Source organism: Sciurus vulgaris (genome assembly GCF_902686455.1).
Source record: "Sciurus vulgaris genome assembly, chromosome: 5".
NCBI lineage: Eukaryota > Metazoa > Chordata > Mammalia > Rodentia > Sciuridae > Sciurus > Sciurus vulgaris.
Genome location: NC_136465.1, coordinates 171,067,106 through 171,089,634, shown reverse-complemented (window position 1 = coordinate 171,089,634; position 22,529 = coordinate 171,067,106). Strand labels below are relative to the sequence as shown.

Sequence of the window (22,529 nt, the reverse complement as noted above, 5' to 3'; positions counted from 1 at the left end):
TCCCCTCAGGCCCCACTCTCTTCTGGGACTAACATCAGCCTCCTCCCTCCCCTCCCCCCTCTGCCACCCTCGCCCTCCAGCCCCGCTGGAACCAGCCTACCCTTTGCCACCTGAGGACCCCCAGAGACAGCAGGAATGGATTGAACAGCGTGGGCCGGTCCCCGGGCATCCGCCATGAGGTCACCAGTCGGCCCTTGAGCGGGCTCTCAGCCTTGCCCTCTGCTGGCCTCTTGTCTGCCTGTCAAACAGGGTCCAGTGTTGGCTGCATGTCCCTGTGGCAGGATGGGGGCATCCCTGGCCACAGCCTCCCCTGCCCATTCTGCCACCTCAAAAGCCCAGGATTCCCATCATTCTCCCCTTCCAGAACCGCCCAGGAAACAAGCTTGCTAACTGCTTCACACTATATCGTGTTTGACAGACAGGCCCCTAGGGCTCAGCATCCTTGGGGATGTGCACCCCACACCCTAGAGCCAGACCCCAGGTTGCCAAGAGGAGTGGCGACAGGTCGCCGACATACACGTTCAGCCCCTGAAGTGCGCCCTATTGTACATTACGGTCTAGCATTAAATATGTATCGCTGATTTCTCGAAATATCAAGAGATGTGGAACTCCAGGCCCATCTTCCTCATGGCAATGACCTCTAGAGCCAAGGGGTCAAACAAGTGTCCCCCGACACCCACTCTCGTCACCTGCCTGGCCATCATACATGAAATGAACGAGTCACAGACACCTGCAGATACCTCTGGCAGAGCCCCCAAACGTTCCCCTTTGAACTCATCCTTTTTGGGGAAATAGACCCCAGGGAAGCAGAGGGATTGGCCCAAAGTCACAAGGCAACAGGCAGGGGTAGGGCAGAGCGGGGTGTCCCTCTCTGGAGTCGCAGATTCCCTGGGGTTTTCTTTGGTTTTTGTTTTGTTGCAGGGCTGGGGATCAAGCCCGGGGCCTTGCACATGCTAGGCAAGAGCTCTACACTGCGCCACATCCCCAGCACTTTTTATTTGTGAGTTTTGCTCGGTTGCCCAAGCTGGCCTTGAACAGGCCAACTCACGAGCCTCCCATGCCAGGCGTGCCACTGGGCCAGCTGGAATCCACGCTCCCTGGAAGCAGAGCTGGAGGCCACAAAGCGTAGGCCTAGCAAGAGGCTCTGGAGGAAAGAGTGCCCCATCGTGGCCCTGACCACCAGCCTGGAACTGCCCAGTGGTGGCACCGCTGCTCCCCCGACCCACCCCTGCACACTGAGTGAAGGACAGATGACGACTGAGCGAATGAAGCATTGGGCACATCTGTCCAGTCGGGGCAGCTTGGGGCCGGCTAGGTTTTCCATGTCGTGGGAGCCTGGAGGGTCCCCAGTGTTGCTATCTCCTCTTTGTTCACAAAGCTGTGGCTTCAGAAAGTGTGAAGAAATTATTCCAAAAGAGGAAGAGCAGCACTGTCAGAACCCAGTCAGTGACCAGAGTCCCCTGACCCTCCCCACTTCACAGATGGGAAGACTGGCCCACCAAGCGGCTAGCAAGAAGCCACGCAGATCAGGGCAGAGCTGAGCAGCGGGGGCAAGGGCAGGGGCAGAGGGAACACGGGGGGGGGTCTTGAGCCTGGGTTCCAGTTCAAGCCCAGCCACCGACTGGCTGCGTGGCCTGGGATGACGCGCTGCCTGTTTTCTGCACAGCGAGGCACGCAGAGATCCCCCAGCTCTGACCAGCAGCAGGGCCCGACACGGGCTCCAGGCTGCCAGACGGATGCTCCCCCATCAGGCCTGGCTTTTCAGGAGGCAGCACAGGGAGGCACGGGACCAAGAAAACAGGCTGGAGCCGTGAGTCGCCTGCTGTGTGCCTCGCTCTGACCTCAGCCCTCTGGAGGCTGAGGGTGATGAGAGTCATCTGGCAGGTCGTGGGAGGGGCGGCGCAGAGCTGTGCGCTCCAGCCAGGCCCAGAGCAGCCCCCTGAGTCCCCCTGGCTCCCATCCCCCTTCCTCCAGGACCTGGAAACCCTCCAGGCCCAGCTGACCCGGGCACACCTCGGCCCTCCCCAACTCCTCCCTGGCTCCTGGATGTCCCACCCTTCCCCTTTGCCTGGTCCTGCCCCCCAGAGCCGGAAGGATCTTGCCTCAGAGACCCTGGGGCCAAACCACCATTTGCCTGGGGAAAGGCAGCAACCTTTCTAGGGCAGCCCGGCAAGTCGGAGGCAGAGTCCTGGGCTTCCAACCCCAGAACCGGCCACTCACCTAGGTCTCCACACCAGTCCCGCTGCTGTCCAGCTTTCCAAAATCCCTCTTCTCCAGGCCCCACCGTGTACACAGAGGACCCCAGGGCAGAGCCCCAGGTGCCCAGCTGATTTCCGTCCCTGTCCCTTCCATGCCCTGTGCCCATGCCCACACCCATCGCCCAACTACCGGGTCCGCCTGCTTCTGGTCAGTCAGTGAATCTTGGCCTTTGCCTTGTTCTGTCGCCTCACGCTCCTCTGGTTGAAACTGGAGATGAGAAAAAACACAGCTTAACCCAGGTTATTCCCCAAGGTCCCCCTGTCATCCGCTCCCACCTGTCCACCTGTCATCCATCACTCCAGCACCCATCTCGCCAGCACCCCTGGGTCTGCGTGTCCATTGGACTGTACAGCGTCGTCCATCCGCTCATCCACTCAGCTTCCACCCCACCCCCACTCATACTTCTCCACATTCATCACCCAGCCGTCCCACATTGGTGTCCTTCCTCCAGCTGCTCCACACCTGCCCATCCGCCTTGCCACCATCCCAACAGTCATCCCCCATTCATCGGCCAGCACGGATTCATGGCGTGATGTCCCTCCATCGGCGTCACACCCGCACGTCCTCGCAGCCTCCTCTCCCCACCACCTGCTCACCCAGCAGCTCAGCAGCACCATTTATCGGCCACTCATCATCTGTCAGTCCATCCCATGCACCCGCGGCCCCACCTGGCCTCAGTTTCTCGCAGGCACTCAGACATCCATGGAGCTGCCGACCGGCCACCCGCCGAGCTGAGCCCTACCTCACTCAGGTCAGGCCCTGGCCCAGGGTCAGAGGCACACAATAAAGAAGGCTTGGCTCCTGCCCCAGGGAGCTCACGTTTTGTATGGGGAAGGACAATCCAGAGTGACCGATGGCGGGAAGCGGAACTGCCAAGCTCAGAAGGGGCACGGGGCCAGCTGGGGTGGGGACCTGGGGGGACGTGGAGGACAGGACACCCAGGCCAAAGCTTGAACAATCAGCAGGGGCTCGGCGGGCAAGATGCAAGGAGAGAGCATCTGGGCAATGGGACAGCACGCGGGAAGGCAGGGAGATGGGCGCAGGCCTGCAGCCCCCTCGGGGTGGGCGCCTGTGAATGCCACGCCAGGGACGGACATGGAGGGCAGTGGCCGCGGCCCCAGCAGGACCCTGTGAACGCTGCTGCTTTGTCATCTGTGAAGTGCCCTCAGTGCACTCCCCGGTTACCACTCCGGAGCCTCCCAGAGACCCCTGAGCCTCAGCTCAGGGTAAGTCCAGCTGAAGTTGCTCTGACTTCCTGCCTCCCTTTTGACCGTCCAGCCTGCAGCACGCCAATGGTCCCTGGGACGCAGCACCATGCCCTCCTCCCTGAGCTGCCTGTGGTCTCCCTAGTCCCCAACAAGTCCAATGGCAACTAGAGGGCAGGAGTAAGCTGGCTCTCCCTGCATCTCTGATATCTGTATAGAGCTGATAAAAGACCAATTAAGAAAAGTCTCAGGGTGGGTCTCGGTGGTGCAGCCTGTAATCCCAGTGACTCTGGAGGCTGAGGCAGGAGGATCACAAGTTCAAAACCAGCATCAGCAATTTAGTGAGGCTATAAAAGCAACTCAGCAAGATCCTGTCTCAAAATAAAAAATAAAAAGGGCTGGGGGTGTGGCTCAGGGTACAAACAAAACAAAACACCCCGGGAAAGACCACAGGAGAGGGCTCCCCAGTGCCGCCCTGGGCTCCGGAGTGGAGGCTTTAATCTCATTTCTTTTAAAATTTGCATATGTGGTCCCTGGCAATGCCTAATGAGTCTGAGCCTTGGTTTCCTCGTCTGTAACATGGGGACCCTGGCATCTCCCTCCTGTCCATCTGAGGCACAGTGGGCACAGCACCCAAGGTGTCACATGGCAGTAAACTCCAACGCCAAGAAACTCACCCTCCATGGGGTGGGGAGTGGGATGAGCAGGCAGGAGCCTCTACGTCACCCCAGGGGTGCCGCCAGTGCTTGGTCCCATTTTAAGGCTAGAGACAGACCGAGAGCAGCCGCGCGTCCAAAGCAGGCGCTGTGTTCCTGGGCTGCAGCCGGGCTCTCCCCACCCCCCTTCAGGTCCAGCTCTGGGACAGTGAGAGGGGCTTGGGGAGCACCTACTATGTGCCTGGTGCTGGCCTACTCTGCACACAGCCTCCATTTAAGCAGTCTGTCCTGGTGGCCACCTAGACCCAGCCAGCTCCCGGCAGCCTCTTCTGTGTCTGCAGAGTTGTAGGGTCCCGGGCGAGGGGGGTGAGGCTCCCCTGGACTCAGCCACTTGGCATAGTGAAGGGAGAGGGGACACAGCCACACTGGCTGCAGGCCAGGTAGGGACCTCAGACATAACACAAACCAGGTGCTGTGGGGCCAGAAGCGGAGAGGGCCTGGCTAGAGGGTCGAGCTCAGCATCTCAGGGTGACCACGGGGGCAGACTCGGCTCTCTGGCTGGGCCCTCACTACCTGCGAACGACCTGGGCCTCAGAGTCCTGGTCCTTCGGACCATGCCTTGCTCATCAGGGCGCCACGAGGCGAAGGGCAGAGCGCCAGGCTGGGCACCCGGCGAATGCTCAAGCAAGGGCTGGTCCTTACACCGGTCCAGCGTTGGCAGCTGGGAGAATCTCGGTCAGTAGGGATGACAAGGACTGAACCCCGGGGGACAAGCCTGAGCTGGGGTCGTGGCCACAGGGAAGTCTTTCTCAGGATTGTCTGGAACGGGGCTGACTTTCTGGCTAGCCTTCAGAGGAGGGACGGACTTACCTCCAGCTCTGGCTGGCTGGGCCTCTCTGCTGGGCTGCTGCTCCCCAGGTGGCCTCTCTGTTCCAGACCTCCCAGGGTTGAGGTCTCGGGTTCACTGGTCACTTTGGTCTTTAGCCACTGGGTGGGGGTGAAGGTGCAGGCAGGGATTGGTGGCTGTGCCAGGCTCTGGGGCTGCTGCCCAGGGCTGTGTCCATTAACTTGAGTGGCCTCCATCCAGTCTTTGGGTTGGCTGTGTTGCTCTGGCTCTGGGGCATCCTTTGTGCCTGGGGGGACCAGCTCTGGTCCTGAAGTCCTGGCTGGGCCACCCCAGTGTCCAGTTGGGTCCTTGTGGGGCAGCCGGGCCTGCAAGAACTCCAGGAGGCCTTCCCAGTCCAGCCGTGGGAGTCGGGCCCAGGCCCCCTCCCCAGGTGCCCGGAAGAGGCCCAGCAAGTCCCTCCAGTCAAGATCCAGTGGCTTCTCAGGACCAAGGCGGTGCGGGCATGCTCCCTCGGCCCTCCTGCCCAGAGCGGAGGGTGTCTCAGGCTGCGGAAGGAGTGGGAAGTCTGCTGGGCCTGCCCAGGAGCTCTCTGGGGGAGTCCCAGGCCAGCGGGGACTGGAGAGCTCCTGCAGGCTGCCCCAGCCCCTCCGGGCTGGTTCCTGGACGGGCTCCTGCAGCCCATTCCTGGGGGGCTCCTCCTCCCAGACCTCTGACTGGCCCCAGCTCTCCCTGTACTCCGTGAGAGGGCCCCTCCATGTTCCCTCCAGGGCTCTGGCAGCCCCCAGGCAGGGCTCCCCAAGTCCCGGCCGGTCCTCAGGCCCTGGGCCCTCCCCGTCGCTGCTCCAACTTCTCTGCAGGTGTCTGTGGGAGCCCTGGGACCCTCCAAGCTCCTCCTGGCTCTGCCACCCCCTCAGAGGCTGCCGTGGGTCTGCTCGGCTTCCTTGGGCAGGCCTTTCTGTCCGTGGCTCCCTCTCAGGGGGTCTGGCCGATGTCCTGGGGGGTGGTAAGGAGGCCTGGAGTCGCCGGTCCCCCTCAGGCCGCCTCGCGGGACTCCTGGACAGTGGGGGCTCTGCTCTGCTCCGCTGGGCTGGTTCTGCCTGCTGGGCAGGGAGCTTGTTCACCTGAGAAAGAGGTAGGAGGCGGGTGAGGCTCCGGGGACCTGGCCGGGGCCCCGGAGAGTCAGCTATGTCCCCACAGGAGCCCGGATGGAGCAGGCCGATGAGCGGAGGCCTCTGGGTTTCTTCTCTGGGGTCAGCTCGTCCCTCTCACCCACGTTCCTCAGTTCCAGAAAGAGGCGTGCCTGAGCGCGCACCCTCCGGCTCCCCTTCCCCGAGGCGATCGGGTGCTGATACTGGCTCCCCTGGGTGGGCCGTGCCCTCTGAGAGTTTCTTAAGAAATACAATCCCCGCCCTGGAAGGGGCAGCTGAGAGCTGGGTGGCGTGTGCCAGGCTCTTCTCAAAGTAGCGGGGAACTGGGAAGAAGGGGCAGCCTGGAGGGCTGTCTGCAGGACTAAGAGCTTCCGGCCCTTGCGGGAGGGGAGGGCTGGACACCCGTGACTGGGACCTGACCCTTTCTCAGAGGATCTCCCTGCCCAGGGCCTCTGCCTGGCATGGAGGAGGCGGGGGAGGGGTGATTGTCCCTTGGGACACGGCGGCTGGCAGTGCTCACCTGCCTGCTGGGGATGGGGCTGGACTGTCTTCGGTGAGGCTGGCTTTGGCCTTGGTTGGGCCGCTGTGACCGTCCCCCGTCCCGAGCCTGGAAGGCCCCTGGTGCCTCGGGCTTCCTAGGAGCAAATGCAGCTGCTCCTGAGGACCTTCGGGATTGTTCCACCCTGAGCACCCAGGCCCTCCCCTCCCTCCCAACAGGAGGAGATGGGGGGTCCAGAAACCCACTGAGGGCCCTGAGTGAGGGTTGACCTTCTTGGGCCTCAGTGTCCCCTTCTGGGAAATGGGGTGGTCAGTGCCACTCTGCCTCCTGGGGCTACTGGGAAGATGTCAAGAGAGAAGCAGGGTCAGGCCTGGGCCAGGCTTTTCTGTCTCGCTCAGTGCTTCCTGGTACCGTCCAGCAGGTACCTCAGACAAAGGCAGACTGGTTCTTGTGGGAATTCAGGTTTATTGAGCACCTACTGTGTACCAGGCACTGTGCACACACCGTCACGATGTTTAAGCAAACATTTATTGAGCACTGAAAAGTAGGAACATCCAACAGACTCGGGGCACATTTGTCCCCTCCCTTAGTAAGGAGGTCACCTCCATAGACCCAACCACTCCATGAAGATTTTCATGGGGTTTGAGAGTCTGACTTCATCTAAATTGGCAAGTGGAGAGGGAGTGGGTGAGGGCAGGCGGCTCAGGGGCAGAGCATGTGCTCAGCATGTTTGAGACCCTGGGTTCAATTCCCAGCACCTGTGTGGCCTGCAGAAGCATATGGAACACCGTAGAGGTTTTGCAGAGTCAAAAAAAGTGCAGGTTGGGGTTTCTGGTCACATGGTTTTGCCAATGTCACTAGAACCAGATCCATGAAGGAATTTGAGTTTGAATATGTATGTATTTATTTATTTACGGTGCTGGGGTGGAAGCCTGGGCCTTAGCAAATGCTAGGCAAGCGCTCCACCCCAGCCCACGCTGAGTCCTCAGCAGCTCGCACAGAGAAGAGCCCAGGTTCCCCGGGGGTTTCTAAGCCGTGGGCTCCCTGAGCAGCTTCACGTTCAATCTAATTGGAGGGCCAAGAAAGTGAGCTTTCCCCAGAACTGAGGTCTGGGCGCTTCGGTGAAGCACAGCCCCAGACGTGACTGGTGACTGGCGGTCGCTTCTCCTGTGGGGGTGAGGGGAGTGGGAAATGGCCACACCAGGGAGCAGGGCAAACCTGCCTTCTCTTTTTTGTGTGCGCACTTTTCAGACTTCTGCTTGCAGGTGGGCATTCCTTCTGGGAATTCTTTCTTCCCCCATGAGACATTGAGAGAGAGGACCTAGGGATTCTAGAACATTCTGAGGCCCCTCCAGAGACCCTGCTTTCCTGATCTGAGGCAACCGTGTCTATAGGGACCCCTGTTCCTGAAGGCTGGTGTGGCCACATGGAGGAGGGCAGAAGAGTTTTCTTTGGAAGCATAAATGGGCTCGGCGACCTCTAAATACTGTTTAAAGAACTGAAGTCATCAAGCCTAGCAAACCCAAGAGAGGCTGTTTTAAATGTGGGTGACAGGGGCTGGGGAGATAGCTCAGTCGGTAGTGTGCTTGCCTTGCAAGCACAAGGCCCTGGGTTCAATCCCCAGCACCACAAAAAAAAAAAAAAAAAAAAAAAATGTAGGTGACAGCAGAATGCTTATATGGTTCTAAAATAAGAGAGCACAAAGGCATCTGATGAAAAAAGGTCAAGATATCAAACTAAAACTCCCGATGCTTTGATGTGATAGCCCTTCCAGAAAAATGTCCCAGGCTCAAAACAATGCTTAGACAGAGTAGATGCTCAATAAACACGTGCCAGATGGATGAAAGGGAGACAATAAAATACAGCTCTGCCGCCACCCACCCATAAATTCATCTGTCCCTTACACAAATGCATAGTCTAAAAATTTGTCTTCAGAGGACAAGTGGTATTCCATGTGGAAAAAGTGCCATATAAGGGGAAATTTTACCCAGTCGTTCTAAAACCTAGACTAAAAGGTAAATAATCTACTTTGAAGAGGAGCAGAATAAAATGTGTAGGATCATATAAGAACAATTAAATGGCAAGGGCAAACAAATTCCTGATTTCTGTTATAAACCCCTTTCTCTCTCCAACAGTTATCCCAGGAGGAACTAGAAAAAAATTAACTTGGTTTAAAGATTTCAGAGTCTCTGCTGAACTATCATTAAAACAAAGGTATACAAATTGGCATCAGCCAGGCACCATGACCCATGTCTGTAATTCCAGCATTTGAAGGTTGAGGCAGGAGGACTGCAGTTTGAGACTAGCCTCAGCAAATTGGTGAGGCCCTAAGCAACTTATCCAGACATTGTTTCAAAATTTAAAAATCAAAAAGAGGTGGTGGGGATGTGACTCTGCGGTAAAGTGCTCCTGGGTTCAGGTCTAGGACCAAAAAAAAAAAAAAAAAAAAAGGTGACACCAGAGTCCCCAAAGGTTGTTACTTGGATATCAAATGGATCAAGTGCACTGGAAAAGGAAATTTGAAGAATAAGGGATAAGATTTCTCAGGTAGGTTTAGATCTCAGAGAACTGTCTCAGGGGCAGCAGAGAGGAATTTTAGGTACCAAATATTACATGCCCCTTTAGGGAGTGGAATACGTTCTAGAATTAGGCTGTACCACACACTGGCACTCCAGGTATCATGTCCCAGGAAAATAATGTGCGACCTCTAAGAAGAAGCCTGCCAGTCTGTGAGCTCACTTATAAAAAACACAGGGCTCCTGGTTGCGGGTGTGGCCCCAGGTTGCATCCCCAGCCCCGCCAAATAAATAATACATGGCTCTGGCTGGACATTTTCTGGTTTTGGAATTGCAAAAGGGCCTGTGAGTTTTCTTTGGTAGAAAAGAATCATGTCCTTCCTCACACAAGGAAAAGAAAAACCAAAACAAATCCCTGACTGGATCAAATAGAAAGTCTGAGAATTTAACTTCATTTAAATAAATGTGTTCCCCCATTTGACAGATGAGCAAACTGAGACTCAGGTGGGTGAAATCATGTTGGCAGTTCACACAGGACATAAGCGGCTTTGACCCTGGATTTGAACCCAGCCTGCCGGACTCTAGTCTGTGCTTCTGACCACAGGCTATCATTTAATCCTCAAAAACAAAACAAAACAAAACAAAAAACGAACATGCAAAATCAGATAAAGTAGCTTCAAGGTCACACAGCCAGCAGGCAGAAGGATCTGACCTTGCTCTGGCAACCCAACCCTGAGTCCACCTGCCCTGCTGTCCAGCCTCCCCATCCCGCTGGACGCCCCTGCCCTGGGCTCACCTGCGCTCCTGTCCAAAGAGGCGCTCCACCTCTGCGCGGCCAGGGCTGCGGGTGCGGCCGGCGCTGCTGCCCTGCGCCTGGGCCCCTGGCTCCCTCTGGGCCAGCCTCCTGGGCGGGGGCAGGTCAGCCAGCACGGTGTACTCCTCCCTCTCCAGGTTGTGCCTGGTCTCCCAGGGGGCTGCCGAGCCCCGGGAGCCCCCCGAGCTGCCCGGGGGAGGCGAAGGCGCCAGGAGCGCCAGGTCACTGGGCGGGTGTCGGGGTGGGGAGGACGCGCGGGGTGCGTCTCGATGGCCGATGCACACCTGGGGGGGCAGCCGGGGGCAGCCGTGCAGAGAGTCGGTGGAGGGGGCCAGGCTCTCCATACTAGCCCCTGGGGGGTCCTGGAAGAGGAGGGAGGGCTCGGGGGCCTGGCGCGGGGGCGATGAGAAGGAGGGGGCGTCCCGGTGCCCGATGCACACGGGCACGGGCGCGCGTGGGGCCTCGTGCAGAGAGTCCGTCGAAGGGACGAGGCTCTCGGTGCTGGCTCCGGGGACGTCCTGGAACAGGAAGGAGCGCTCGGGGAGCTGCCGGGGCGGGGAGGAGGCCCGGGGCGCGTCCCGGTGCCCGATGCACACGGCTGGGGGCATCTGGGGAGGCTCGTGGTGGGGGGGCTCGTTTTCGGAGTCCGACGTGTCTGGGAGGAAGGGGAAGGGGTCATGCTGGGTCTGGCGAGGCGGCGAGGACGCCCAGGGGGCATCGCGGTGGCCGATGCACACAGCCGGTGGCAGGTGGGGGGGGGCATGGTGGGGCAGCTCGCTCTCAGTGGCCTGGGGCTCGGGGAAGAAGGGGAAGGGGTCGTGCTGCAAATGGCGCGGTGGGGAAGAGGCTCGAGGGGCGTCGCGGTGTCCGATGCATACGGCACAGGCTGGCTGGAAGGGCTCTGAGAAGGACTGGGGCGCCCCGTGGGCCGCGGGGTACACAGGCAAGGAGGTCCGCCAGGCCCCGAGGTGGCCCTGGCTGTGGATAGAAGAGGTGGCCCCGGAGGGGCCAGAGGAGGCCTGGGGTGGCTCACGCTGGGCTGGTCTGGAGGGAGACGAGGACTGAGGCCTGTCACCTTGGGTTGGCCGGAGGGCAATGGACGCCCAGGGCACCTCACTTTGCTTGGAGCGCGATGGGGAAGAGGTTCGGGGGCCGTCGCTGGGAGTTGGCCGGAGCGGAAAGGAAGCCCAGGGGATGTCTCTGTTGGTGCGGTGGGGAGAAGGGTTCCTGGGACTGCTTCCGGGCGATGGTGGTCCAGGGTTGTCCTTGACGCCGCTCTGAGAGGTGGGAGTCCCAGGGCTGTCCCGCTGGGTGCAGGCGCTTCTGAGGTGCTCCCATCTGGTACAAGAGGCTTTAGGGGTGGCTCGTTGGACAGGGGAGGTTCTCGGGGTGATCTGTTGGCTGGAGGAGGCTCTGGGGTTGTCCCGCTGGGTGGTCCTGTTGGGGGAGGAGGCTCTGGGGTTGCCCGGCTGGGTGGTCCTGTTGGGGGAGGAGGCTCTGGGGTTGCCCCGCTGGGTGGTCCTGTTGGGGGAGGAGGCTCTGGGGTTGCCCCCCTGGGTGGTCCTGTTGGGGGAGGAGGCTCTGGGGTTGCCCCGCTGGGTGGTCCTGTTGGGGGAGGAGGCCCTGGGGTTGCCCCCCTGGGTGGTCCTGTTGGGGGAGGAGGCTCTGGGGTTGCCCCCCTGGGTGGTCCTGTTGGGGGAGGAGGCCCTGGGGTTGCCCCCCTGGGTGGTCCTGTTGGGGGAGGAGGCTCTGGGGTTGCCCCCCTGGGTGGTCCTGTTGGGGGAGGAGGCTCTGGGGTTGCCCCCCTGGGTGGTCCTGTTGGGGGAGGAGGCTCTGGGGTTGTCCTGGGCACAGAAAGTTCTAGAGCTTTCCTGCTGGATGGTTTTGTTGGGAGAAGCTCTGGGATTGTCCCATTGGGTACAAGAAGTTCTCGAGTTTTCCGGCTGGGTGGTCCTGTTGAGAGAGGAGGTTCTGGGATTATCCCATTGGGCACAGGAAGTTCTGGGGTTGTCCCGCTGGGTGGTCCTGTTGGGAGAGGAGGTTCTGGGATTGTCCTGGGCACAGAAGGTTCTAGAGCTTTCCTGCTGGATGGTTTTGTTGGGAGAAGCTCTGGGATTGTCCCATTGGGTACAAGAAGTTCTCGAGTTTTCCAGCTGGGTGGTCCTGTTGGGGGAGGAGGCTCTGGGTTTGCCCCGCTGGGCACAGGAGGTCCTGGAGGTCTCCCGTTGAGAAGTGGAAATAGCAATCTGTGGGCTGTCCTGCTGGGTAGAGGCTCCAGGGCTGTCTTGGTGGGCAGCTCTGACAGGGGAGGACAGCCGAGGACGAGGACGGCTTCGCTGGGTGGACGAGCTTCCGGGGTTGCCCTGCGGGCTTCCTCTGGAGGGTAAGGGCGTTGCCTGGGTGTTCCACTGTGTGGATGAGGCCCCTGGGTTGTCCCTCTGGGTGACTCTGTGGGATGAGGAGGCCTGGGGGGCTTCTTGCTGCGCAGAGGCCGGGGGGGTGGTGCTACGAGGTCTGTGCTGTGGCGTCACAGAGGAAGCCTGGGCAGGGGCTGAACCGTGTCGCTCCAAGGAGAAGTACCCACTTTCCCCCCGGAGCTTCGCCCAGTGCTGCCCGGCACTGCGGGTCGCACCACCAGTGTCTAGGGAGAGACGCGGAAGGTGCAAAGTGAGGAGGGGTCTGGACAGCCCCCATGCCCTAGCTTCGGGCAGAGCCCGCTCCCACGCATACCAAACCAGGGCCGGCTAGACCTCCCTCTCCTTCTGGGGCCGGGAATTTGAAATCAAAAGCCAACCGGGGCTCCAGACCCGACGCCACCTCACAACTCGGTCCCAGTTCTGCTTCCTGCAGAGAGGGTCCTGCTAGCTGCTCTGATGTCTTCTAAGGAGCGCCCGTGTGACGCTCTAGGGGCTCCTGTTCCTTGTGCCTGCCAGCTCCTCCTCTGCAGACGCCCAGGCCTTGCCCTGGCTGTGCACCACAGCTAACCAGATCCCAGACCACCTAAGGCAGCTCAGTTTCAGAAGCGCTGGTCCAGGGGACTAATGACCTCCCTCCACGGTCACCTCTTCTCCACTCCCAGGCCCAGGATGGGACTGCCATGACCTTGGTGTCACCTCCACCCCTCTGGATTCCTTGGCCACCGGCTCTGTGGGGGTCCCTGGGCTGGGGCTGGGTCTCGAAGGAACAGCAAAATAGCAACTTCCAGAACAATCCTGGCAGCACTTGTAGGAATTTAAGATTATTCCAAAACAAGAAGTTTAAGAGAGAGAGAGAGGGAGTGGGGGACCCTCAGGGCCTTGCTCCTGCATTTGGAATAAGGCCCGATTTCCCACTCCAGCAGGGCTGTGCAGCGTCTGGTCTCTGCCCTCCTTCAGCAGCTTAGCACCCGCCTTCTTTCAGTTCCTCAAACTTGCCACAAACACTTTGCCACCCCAGGGCCTTTGCTCTTGCTGCTGCCTCTGTCTGAAGCACTCCACCCTCCTCACCTGGCTGGTTCCTTCGGGCACCCTGTCAGCCATCGGACACAGCCCTCTGTCCTTCCTCAGCCCTTCTGTCTTGTTCATTTGGTCACCTGCTCTCTCCTCAGCAAGCTCCCTTTGGGTAGGGCCTTGCCCTCGGGATGGGACTTGGGAAAGTGCTCAGCACGCAGTAGGTGCCCAGCACACACTGCGGCCGCCAGCTCCAACTCTGTTCAGGCCTGGGGTCTCCCTGTCCTTCGGGCATGGGCCATGGCTGAGCTGCCCCTGCCGTGGACTCAGGGCCGTGGCCCAGAACTTCCCTTTCCCATGGTCTCAAGCGGCCCTCGAGCCTGGGCATCCAGGGTCCTCCCTCGCCCCTCAGCCCCTGGAGACCCCGGGCAGCCCACAGAGGCCCTCGAGTGCTGTGTGCCCTGTCCTCTGCCAGCTGGGCTCTGCATCACCTGCCTACCTGGCCAGCCGTGCAAACGGGCAAGAGCTCAGAGAGTGGAGAGCAGAGCCCTCAGGGTCACAGAGTCGGCTGAGTCCTGGGCCTCGGCCCTGGCCGGCCATTGAGGAAGACGTCACCAGGACAGGTGTTGTCTGCCTCCAATGAAGCTGTCACAGAGTGCGGCTGTCTACCCACCACACCGTGCATTTTTCTTCTTCTTTTTAGTACCAGGGATTGAACACAGGGGTGCTAAGCCCCTAAGCCACGTCCCCAGCCCTTTCTATTTTTATTTTGTCACAGGGTCTCAGTAAGTTGCTTTGAGCCTTGCTAAATTTCTAAGGCCAGCCTTGAACTTGCGATCCTCCTGCCTCAGTCTCCCTAGTTGCTGGGATTATAGGCCTGCACCACTACACCCGGCTCACAATGTGTCTAAGAGCGAGAAACCAGGGGCTCAGTACAAATCCCACCTGGCCGCACCAGGCCACTGGCTCCCCAGGGAGGTGGCTGGGTGGCTAGGACTGCCCACTGGGGTTAGCAAGTGAATGTCCTGGCCCCACAACCCCAAATCCTGTCCATGCTGAAGACAGAGACGAGGAGTGGACGTAGAGCAGTAGCAATCAAGGCTTAAACTCTGGGACTCAGTATCCTGCGCTCACATCCCGGTGAGATGTCAGCCAGTGTCACTGGCCGCTGTGGGCTCCCCTCTCTCTGGTAACAGTCACCCTCATTTCCTCTGGGGACTCTCCTCTCCCCATATCGCAGGTCATGGGGTTTGCCAGAGGCTGACCCTGACCACCAGGTAGGCACATCGCCCATCCTGGGTTCCAGGGAGAACCCTTCCCGACAGTAGCCCCAGTGATGGAGAAGAAGTCCTGAGGAGACTGATGAGCTGGCGGGACACCTAGCACTGTGGTGGTCACCATGAGGGGCAGGTCTAGGTAAGGATGCAGCCACCTCAGAAGAAAACAGATCAAAGACCAATTTTCTGATGCTGTTTGAACACCTGGATCCAGTCATGCCTGAAGTCACCTTCCCTAGGCTTTTTATTTATGTGAATCATTCCACTCACGGTTAGATCCTAACCTGCTGGTTGTAAGATGATGTGTTAAATCAGGTAGTGTTCCCACTGTGGTTGCCCCACAATTACACAGGAACTGTTACTGTCATTAGAACTCAGGTCACCAGAGTAAGCCCTGCCTACGGCCCCATTTGCCGGCGAGATGGCTACCTGGGGAACTCCAGGCTTATCACCATGTCCGTGGTCACGGGGACTAGCATGGCCAAAGGACTCACCATCCTTTTTCTGGCCTGCGGCGTCTCCTCTTGCAGGGGACCTGGAGACCCTCCGGGCTCTGTCGGCTCTTTGTTCCTGGGCCCTTTGTGGGATCATTGTAAGCTGGTCCCAGCTGGGACCTTCCGCCCACCGCTCAACAGTGTCCCAGTCCTACCAGGAAAAGGGAGGAAAAAGGCGTGTGGGGAGGAGGCAGCGGCCGGGGGCCTGCAGGCCCAGCACGCGGAGGGCACTGGGTGCCTGGCACTAACCTCCCCCAACCCTGGCCAGCGGGCACGGCCGTGGAAGCCCAGCACTTGTCCAAACCCACATGGCCGGGAGGACTGGGTTCAGATCCCAGCCCGTCCCTTCCGGCTGTGTGGTCAAGCGGCCACCACCATCCAGGGCAGGGGGAAGTGGGAGCCGTTCCGAGCCCACGCCTGGCGGCCCTTCCCATGGCTCGGGCCACCTGCCCAGGCTGGTTGTTAGGTGAGCCTGTCACTCCCCACCACTGTCCTTTGAGGGAGGGGTCTCAGGACAGGCCAGCCTCTTGCGCCCTCCAAGCGAATGCTTGAGAAGTCTCCCGGCTCCGCTCTTCTCCCCACTAACGGGGCCCCAGTCCTCTCCTGACCAGGAATGGCCATGGGGCTCAGCAGTGGGTGACCACTACGTCCTACATTCCCAGGCCTCCGTGACCTGAGGTTTGGGCGGCGGAGCGGAGCGCGGCGGGCTGGTGATTCACCTGAGCTGCTGGTGGACAGACCCTCCCAGTCCTGCAGTGAGGCTCGGCCTGTCTGGGGGTGAGGGGCACCTAGGCTGGTCTCCAGCCCCCCGCTCACCACGGAGGATGGCTCGCTGGTGTCATCAGTGGTACTGTGGGGGCTGCAGCTGGTGTCAAAGCCCGGGTCCTCGGAGCAGCTGCCACCCAGGGAGGGGGCCAGGCCCTCCAGATAGGGCACCGCCTCGAGTTCCTGGCGCCTGCAACTGAGGGCCGCTTTGGGGTCCTCCTCAGGAAGTCCTGCTGTTGGGGACAGGTCCCTGGGACAGGAGACACTCGACTTTCACACCCAGACACACAAGAACGCCCTCCCCAGGGGCCAGGAATCTGCTCTCTCTGCAGAACAGGGAGCCACACCGGGGGCCACGTGAGCTGGGATCTCTAGTTGGATCGCTCCTGTAGCTGCCACGGCCTCCCTTTGAGGACAGTGATTCCCATTTCATAGATGAAGGAACCGTGGCTCAGAGAGGTCAAGAGATTGGCTGAGATCACAGAGCCAGAAAGGGCAGAGCTAGGCTGTGAACCCCTGTCACTTGGGCAGGACTGGGGACCCCAGGCTCAGTAAGACTAGAGAGACAGACTCGTGCTGGGCTCATGGGGGTGTGGGAGACGGTGGGGCGAGAGCTGTCTTAGAGAAGTCAGTCCTGGTAGCCGCAGACCCAAGAAGGCTCGTGGCTGGCAGTATTCCCGAGATGGGGACACACAGGTGACCTACAAGCTGGTAATGAGTGATGACCCAGAAAGGGTTCCACAGTTAGATTCGGGACGTAACACGCACTTCTCCGCCTCCCCACCCGAGCCCCACAGAGTGTGCCTGCTACTCAGGCCCCGGCAAGGCCTCCTGGGAAGCACTCAGCGTCACTTAACCCCGGGGTTTCCAAACTGTATTTGAAAGCAGAGCTTTCCTTTAAAAATAACATCTTGGGCTAGGACGTGACTCAGTGACAGAGCTCCGGCTCAGCGTGTGCAAGGCTCCGAGTTCCATCACTGTGAAAAACGAATGAATAGATAAAAACAAAGCCTACTTGTGCAGAGCGCTTGTTCCCAAGGGAGGCCAATTTGATTCAGCACCTCATGTGAGTATATGTGTGTGTGTGTCAGTGTGTGTCCGTGTGTGTGAGTGTGCAGGTGTGAGTGTGCAAGTGTGTGAGTGAGTGGGTGTGAGTGTGCAGGTGGTGTGTGAGTGTATGTGTGTGTGTGAGTGTGTGAGTGTGTGTGCGAGTGTGTATGACTGTGTGCAGGTGTGTGTGTGCAGGTGTGAGTGCACAGGTGTGTGTAAGAGTGTGTGAGTGTGCAGGTGTGAGTGTGTGTGAGGCTGTGTGCAGGTGTGTGTGTGAGTGTGAGTTGTGTGTGCATGTGTGTGTGACTGTGTGCAGGTGTGTGTATGCAAGTGTGAATGGGTGTGAGTGTGTGTGTGAGTGTGTCTGTGTGTGTGTGTGGCTGGGGATGGAACCCAGGGCTTCACACCTGCTGGGTGAGCACTCTGCCACTCAGGTGCACCCAGTCCCTCTTATCTCACAAAGAAAGTGAGGCACAGAGAGATGACTGACTTGCCCCAGGTCCCACAGCCCATCAGGGACAGATCGGAAGCTGGGACCTGGGTTTCTGGATCCTGAAGTTGTGTCCTCCCAAGGTCCCGTGACCCCAGAAGGGAGGTGCAGGTCAACGCAGGCCTGGGGTGGAGGGATAAAGCTGGAGCAGTGCATGCTCAGGCAGGAGGGTGAGGAGGGTGTCCCGGGCTGAGGGGATAGCTCATCGGCCCGGTCGCCCCACCCTGGAGGAAGCCGAGCCAGGTCTTGGGGAGCCACAGGGTGGGCAGGACCCTCAGGAAAGACAGCCGGGGCTGGGGATAGGAGGCCCAGAGACCCAGGTGCAAAAAGGGACAGTACGATCTGAGTTCTCCCACTGCCTGCCTGTGCCCAGGTGCATGGACTAACCATGTGACCCCTGCCAGCAGCCAGCAGGCAGCTGCTGCCCCTGTGGAGGGTGCAGGCAGGGTAGGTGAAGGCACCCCACCCCAGGGAGCCCCTCTCTGGGACCTCGGCTCTACCCACCTCTCGGGCCCCTGCCTGAGGCCCAGGCCCACCGTAGACTGGCAAGCGGAGGTTGAGGTGCCAAGCGGGTCCTCAGGGGCTGGCGGGCAGCGGGGCAGGTCACAGTAGGGTGCCTCGGCACGGGAAGGGCTCCCAGGCTCCTGGGGCAGAGTGGGAGAGAGCAGGCGGCTCAGCGCCCCGGGGTGGGGGCTCCTGCCGCACAGCCCCTCCCGCGCTGGGCGGGGTGGGTCCAGACGCCTCCTCCTAGGATCTCATGCTCCTCCAGGAGGGCCGCCCAGCGGCTGGACGTGCCCCTTGGGACCCACGCGGGGACAGGCCACGGGCCTGGTGTGCACGCCAGCAGGGGAGGCTGAAGTGCATGTATACACAAAGGCGTAAAGGCGTGTGTGTTGGACGCACATGTGCGCATAGGTGAGCTCGTGTAAGCACACGCAGGTCCATTCGTGGGTGTTTAGGTGCGTGCATGTCTGAGAATGTGAAGTGACCCAAAGGGGTCTCTGGTGGCCAGAGGCGGGTGCAGGACTCCTGGCCTGGAGAACTGGGCGAGGTCTGGGGGAAGAAGAGCTGGTCTGGAGGTGGAGATGGGGAGCCAGACCTCAGGGGAGAGGAGAGATTTGCCGGCTCCGGGCGGGGCAGGGGCTCTGGGAGAGGCGGGTCAGGCCCAGGCCGGGGAGCCCGAGGCCCTGGTGCTCCTCTCCCACTCCTGCCCTCAGCAAGGCCACCTGGGTCCTGGAGCTGGGCTTGCCCAGGGGGAACGGCCGCTCAGCTCCACAGGGGCCCCCCAAGTCCTCCCGCTGCCTGGAGTGGCAGGGCCTCCCTAGTGGTGGGACCCAGGGCCATGGCACGCGCGCCCCGCCTCCTCTCGGGTTACCTGGGCAGTGGCTCCTGCAGTAGCGGCAGCAGCTGGCGGCTGTCAGCACCCTTGTCCCCGGGGGGCTGCAGCTCAGCCCCCGCGCTGCCGCCCTCCCAGGCCCCGACTCTGGGCCGTGGCGGCGGCGGCAGAGGCAGCGGAAACCTTAGAGGGGCCGCCGGGAGCAGGGGCCCCTCATTACTGTTTCATGAGCCAGGGCCCAGCCAAGAACAATGGGGACATGAAACCGCAGGAACCCAATCCCAGCAGCTCGCCAGGCCCGGGCGGCGGGAGCCTGGGCAGGGCTCCCTGGGGACCCTGGGGACTGCAGTCCAGGGCTGAGACGCAGCCTGATCAGTGCCCCAGGTGGGTCCAGGCTCTCCCGGACCCAGGAAAGTTACCACTGGCAGGGCCTGGGCAGTGCTGCGGGAGGGCCCTGGTGTCCGCTGCGACCCCAGGCCAAGGAGGCCCGACCAGGTTCGGTTTCACCCCCTGCCCCGCAGCCAGATTCTGATCAGCGCTCGGCAGTAGGAGGTGTCAGATCCACAGCCGCCGGGCGCCTGGGACACCCAGGGGACCGAGCAGCATGAGAAAGAGGGAGTGGCTTGCCGGACTTCACCAGGGGGTCCTGGCTCCGCCCCTCCAGCCTGGCACGGCACCTGCTCCACCTTCACCCGTCGCCACCCATGCCCACACCACAGGACCTGCAGGCAGTCCCCCTCTGAGGCCTGTCTGGCGGGCGAGCACGGGCTTTGCTCTGAGACCTGCGTCCTGCCTGGGCTCCTCCATTTCCCAACGGGGTGGCCTCACCCAGGGCCGTGTCTCTGAAATGGGGACGGAGGCATGACCAAGATCGTGGCCACAGTTACATCACACAGAACGGGCCTGAGCTTCGTCCCAGGGGCTGTCGGGAGAATTAAGTTAGTCACCATCTGCAATGGGCACCACAGTGGCTGCCCTGCCCATCCTAAATATAACAGTGACGCAGGAAATAAAATCGTAGACACATCCAGTTGTTAGGATGACGCTCAGTACGATCAAGACTAAAGGGAAAGGGGTGTGCTTCTGGCACCCCACAGGACCTGACCCCCAGCCGCCCACCCTCCGCTGCCCGCCCCCAGACCTGGCCGTGACCTCCAGGTGTGTGATCTCCAGGGCTGACCCCTCCCCTGCCTCCCAGCCTGTGGGAGACTCAGCCGTGAAGAGAGGGGACAGGAATCCAGAGCCCAGAGGCCTATGGAAGTGGATTCCATGGGCTCTTTGTTGACCAGCTGGTCAACAGTTGGACATTCTCGGTGATGATGGGGACACCTGGGACGTGGACCATTTATACATATTCTAGCGTAGCTGAAGACGTCAGAATGGACCTGGCCCGCGTCTCTGCCCAGCTGTGATAGGGACCCAGCGGAAACTCCAGGGCCCAGCAGGGCCGAGGCGCTCTCTGACTGTAGAGTCACTTTCTATTTCACGGTTAGACAGAGAGGGGCGGCGTGGACACTGAGGGCAGAGCAGGCCTCAGCGGCAGCCCCCAGGGCCTGGCTCCCCCTCCCCATGGAGCCTCAGGAAGAAGCCACCACTCCTGCCCTACCTGACCATGGAGCAGTACAGAACTGGGGCCACGGTGGCAGCAGGCGCAGGTGGGGACAGAGAAGTCCAGATGACCGCCATCTTCCAGTCAGGGTCTGGTTGGTGTTTGGGGCTGGGGATGGAAGCCAGGGCCTCACCCAGGCTAGGCAAGCGCTCTACCACTGAGCTGCGTTCCAGCCCTTTAGATTTTTATTTCTCAATTTTGAGACTGCGTGTCGCTAATTAACCAAGGCTGGCCTTGCTCCTCCTGCCTCAGTCTCCTGAGTAGCTGGGATGACAGGCATGTGTCATTTCTAAGGGGTCCGTTTCCCCCATTGTGCCTGGTACGCAGGAATTGCGTCCTCCATGGAGCTGGGTCCCGGGCCTGTCCCCACCGTCCTCAGTATTTGCAGAGCTCAGGGGAATTTCACACCTTGGGGTCTTGTCCTTGGGGCAACTGGATGCTAAAGGATTTGGTACCAGTGCCCCGTCTCTGATCATGAAAGCCACTCTCCTTGTGGTCGCTGGGAGGGGGCCACACTCCGGGGTCTGCCTCCAGTCACGTGGCTGCTGGTCGCTGTCCTCTGGGATTCCCTGCCCCCTGTTACCTGTGGTTAAAGCCTATTCTCCCGGGACCCGGAAGGTAGCTCGGTGGACAGTGCCTGTGTAGAAAAAGCTGTGTCCTGGCCTCCCGAGGTCTCTTCGCTTCCTACCCCACTCTGCTCCGCGGATGGTGGGTTGATTCATGACCAAGACTCCGTTGGTGCCAGATCCTGATGATGGGCAAGGCTCTATCTCCTGCTATGGTCTGTCCCTGAGCTGCAGCCCTGGGTCCTCCATTACCTCCCCTGGTCTCCGCCATGCCCCGCAGCTCCACGCTGGCCTCCCAGCCCGAGTGCGCTGCCTGCAGAAACAACTGAGGAATCGACGTCCAAATTATTCAGCTAGTTCTCAGATGTGCCCCTCTGCCGCCCTCAAAGCCCCATCCCCTCTGGCACCAATGAATGCTTGCACGTTTTCCTCGCCGGTCCCTGATTCACTCCCGTCTCTCGGAACTTCATTCTCTGCCCAGAAATCAGTGACTCTGAACAATGCAAATGGAATCACATTCGTCACTTTGCTTAAAATCCTCAGTGAGTCCCCATGACTCTCAGAATAAAATCCAAAACTCCTCCGCACGACCACAAAGCCACATGAGGCCCAGGCATCACCTGTTTCCCATTCAGCTTCATCCTGTAGCTCCGGTGTCCCTCCCACTTTTCAGTCCACCAATGTGCCTCCTTCTTTCTGCCTCAGGACCTTTGCACATACGGCAGTATGATTGCCATCCTCTCCACTTCCCCAGCTTCACTGGCTAATGCCTGCAAACCTTCCCCAAGCAGCCAAGTGTCACTGGAGGAACCCTCCCCATGCCCTATCATTTACCCTTTGCCACTTACTATTACTTTACGGCAATTATCACAACCATGACTAGATAATTACTTGCAGAATTTCTTTTTGATTTCCACGTCCCTTACTAGACTATCAGTCCTATGAAGACAGGAATGTGTCTATCTTATTTACCTCTATGTCCCCAATATCTAGCATGACGGCTGGCACATTTTACACACCTATTCAACATGAACGAATTGTGAGCTGACCCAAGGTCTGCTGGGAACTGGTGAGTCTGAGGTTAGACCTCACACCCATGTGAATCCACACTTCCTTCCCCGCACTGGTGTCTACCCAGCCCCCAGGAGATGGACTCCCAACACTTTCAGGCATCTGTCCCTGAACTTAGAGATAAGGTGGGAGCCGCCGTCAGAAGTATCAAGACAGTAAAGGAGCCTCCAAGGCTTACTTCTCTGGTCAGGAAAGGGATTGAGAAGAAACTGCACGTATTGAATGAGCCCCATGCAGTCTGGGATAAGTACTGCCAGCCCCCCGGAGTGAGGAGCCTGCTGCCCCTGCTTGACCCATGAGGACAGTAAAGGCCCAAGGTCACACAGCCCACAAATGCAAATCCTCAGAAGGCGCCTGCGGCCTGCCTTCTTCCAAAACCCAACAGGAATGCCTCACTCCGGCCCCTTCCAGAACCTAACCCCCGGCAGGAAGCTGACAGCCAGGCTCAGGAGGAGCCTCGGACCCTCTGGGAATGATGAAGGCAAAGGGGTTCAAGGCT

At 59.9% G+C, this 22,529-nt stretch overlaps 1 protein-coding gene across 1 annotated transcript; it reads right to left on the bottom strand.

The window, feature by feature from the left end:
• Nucleotides 1-20,470, bottom strand: LOC306662297 (TRIO and F-actin-binding protein-like; the record flags this gene model as incomplete). The annotated part of the gene is made up of 9 exons (XM_079141792.1): nt 1-238; nt 2,389-2,466; nt 4,991-6,088; nt 6,636-6,750; nt 9,927-12,585; nt 15,144-15,294; nt 15,960-16,158; nt 18,824-18,967; nt 20,391-20,470. The coding sequence occupies 9 exons, from the start codon at nt 20,468-20,470 to the stop codon at nt 35-37; spliced, it is 4,728 nt and encodes a 1,575-aa protein (XP_078997918.1). The 3' UTR covers nt 1-34.
• Nucleotides 20,471-22,529: the final 2,059 nt, after the last annotated feature.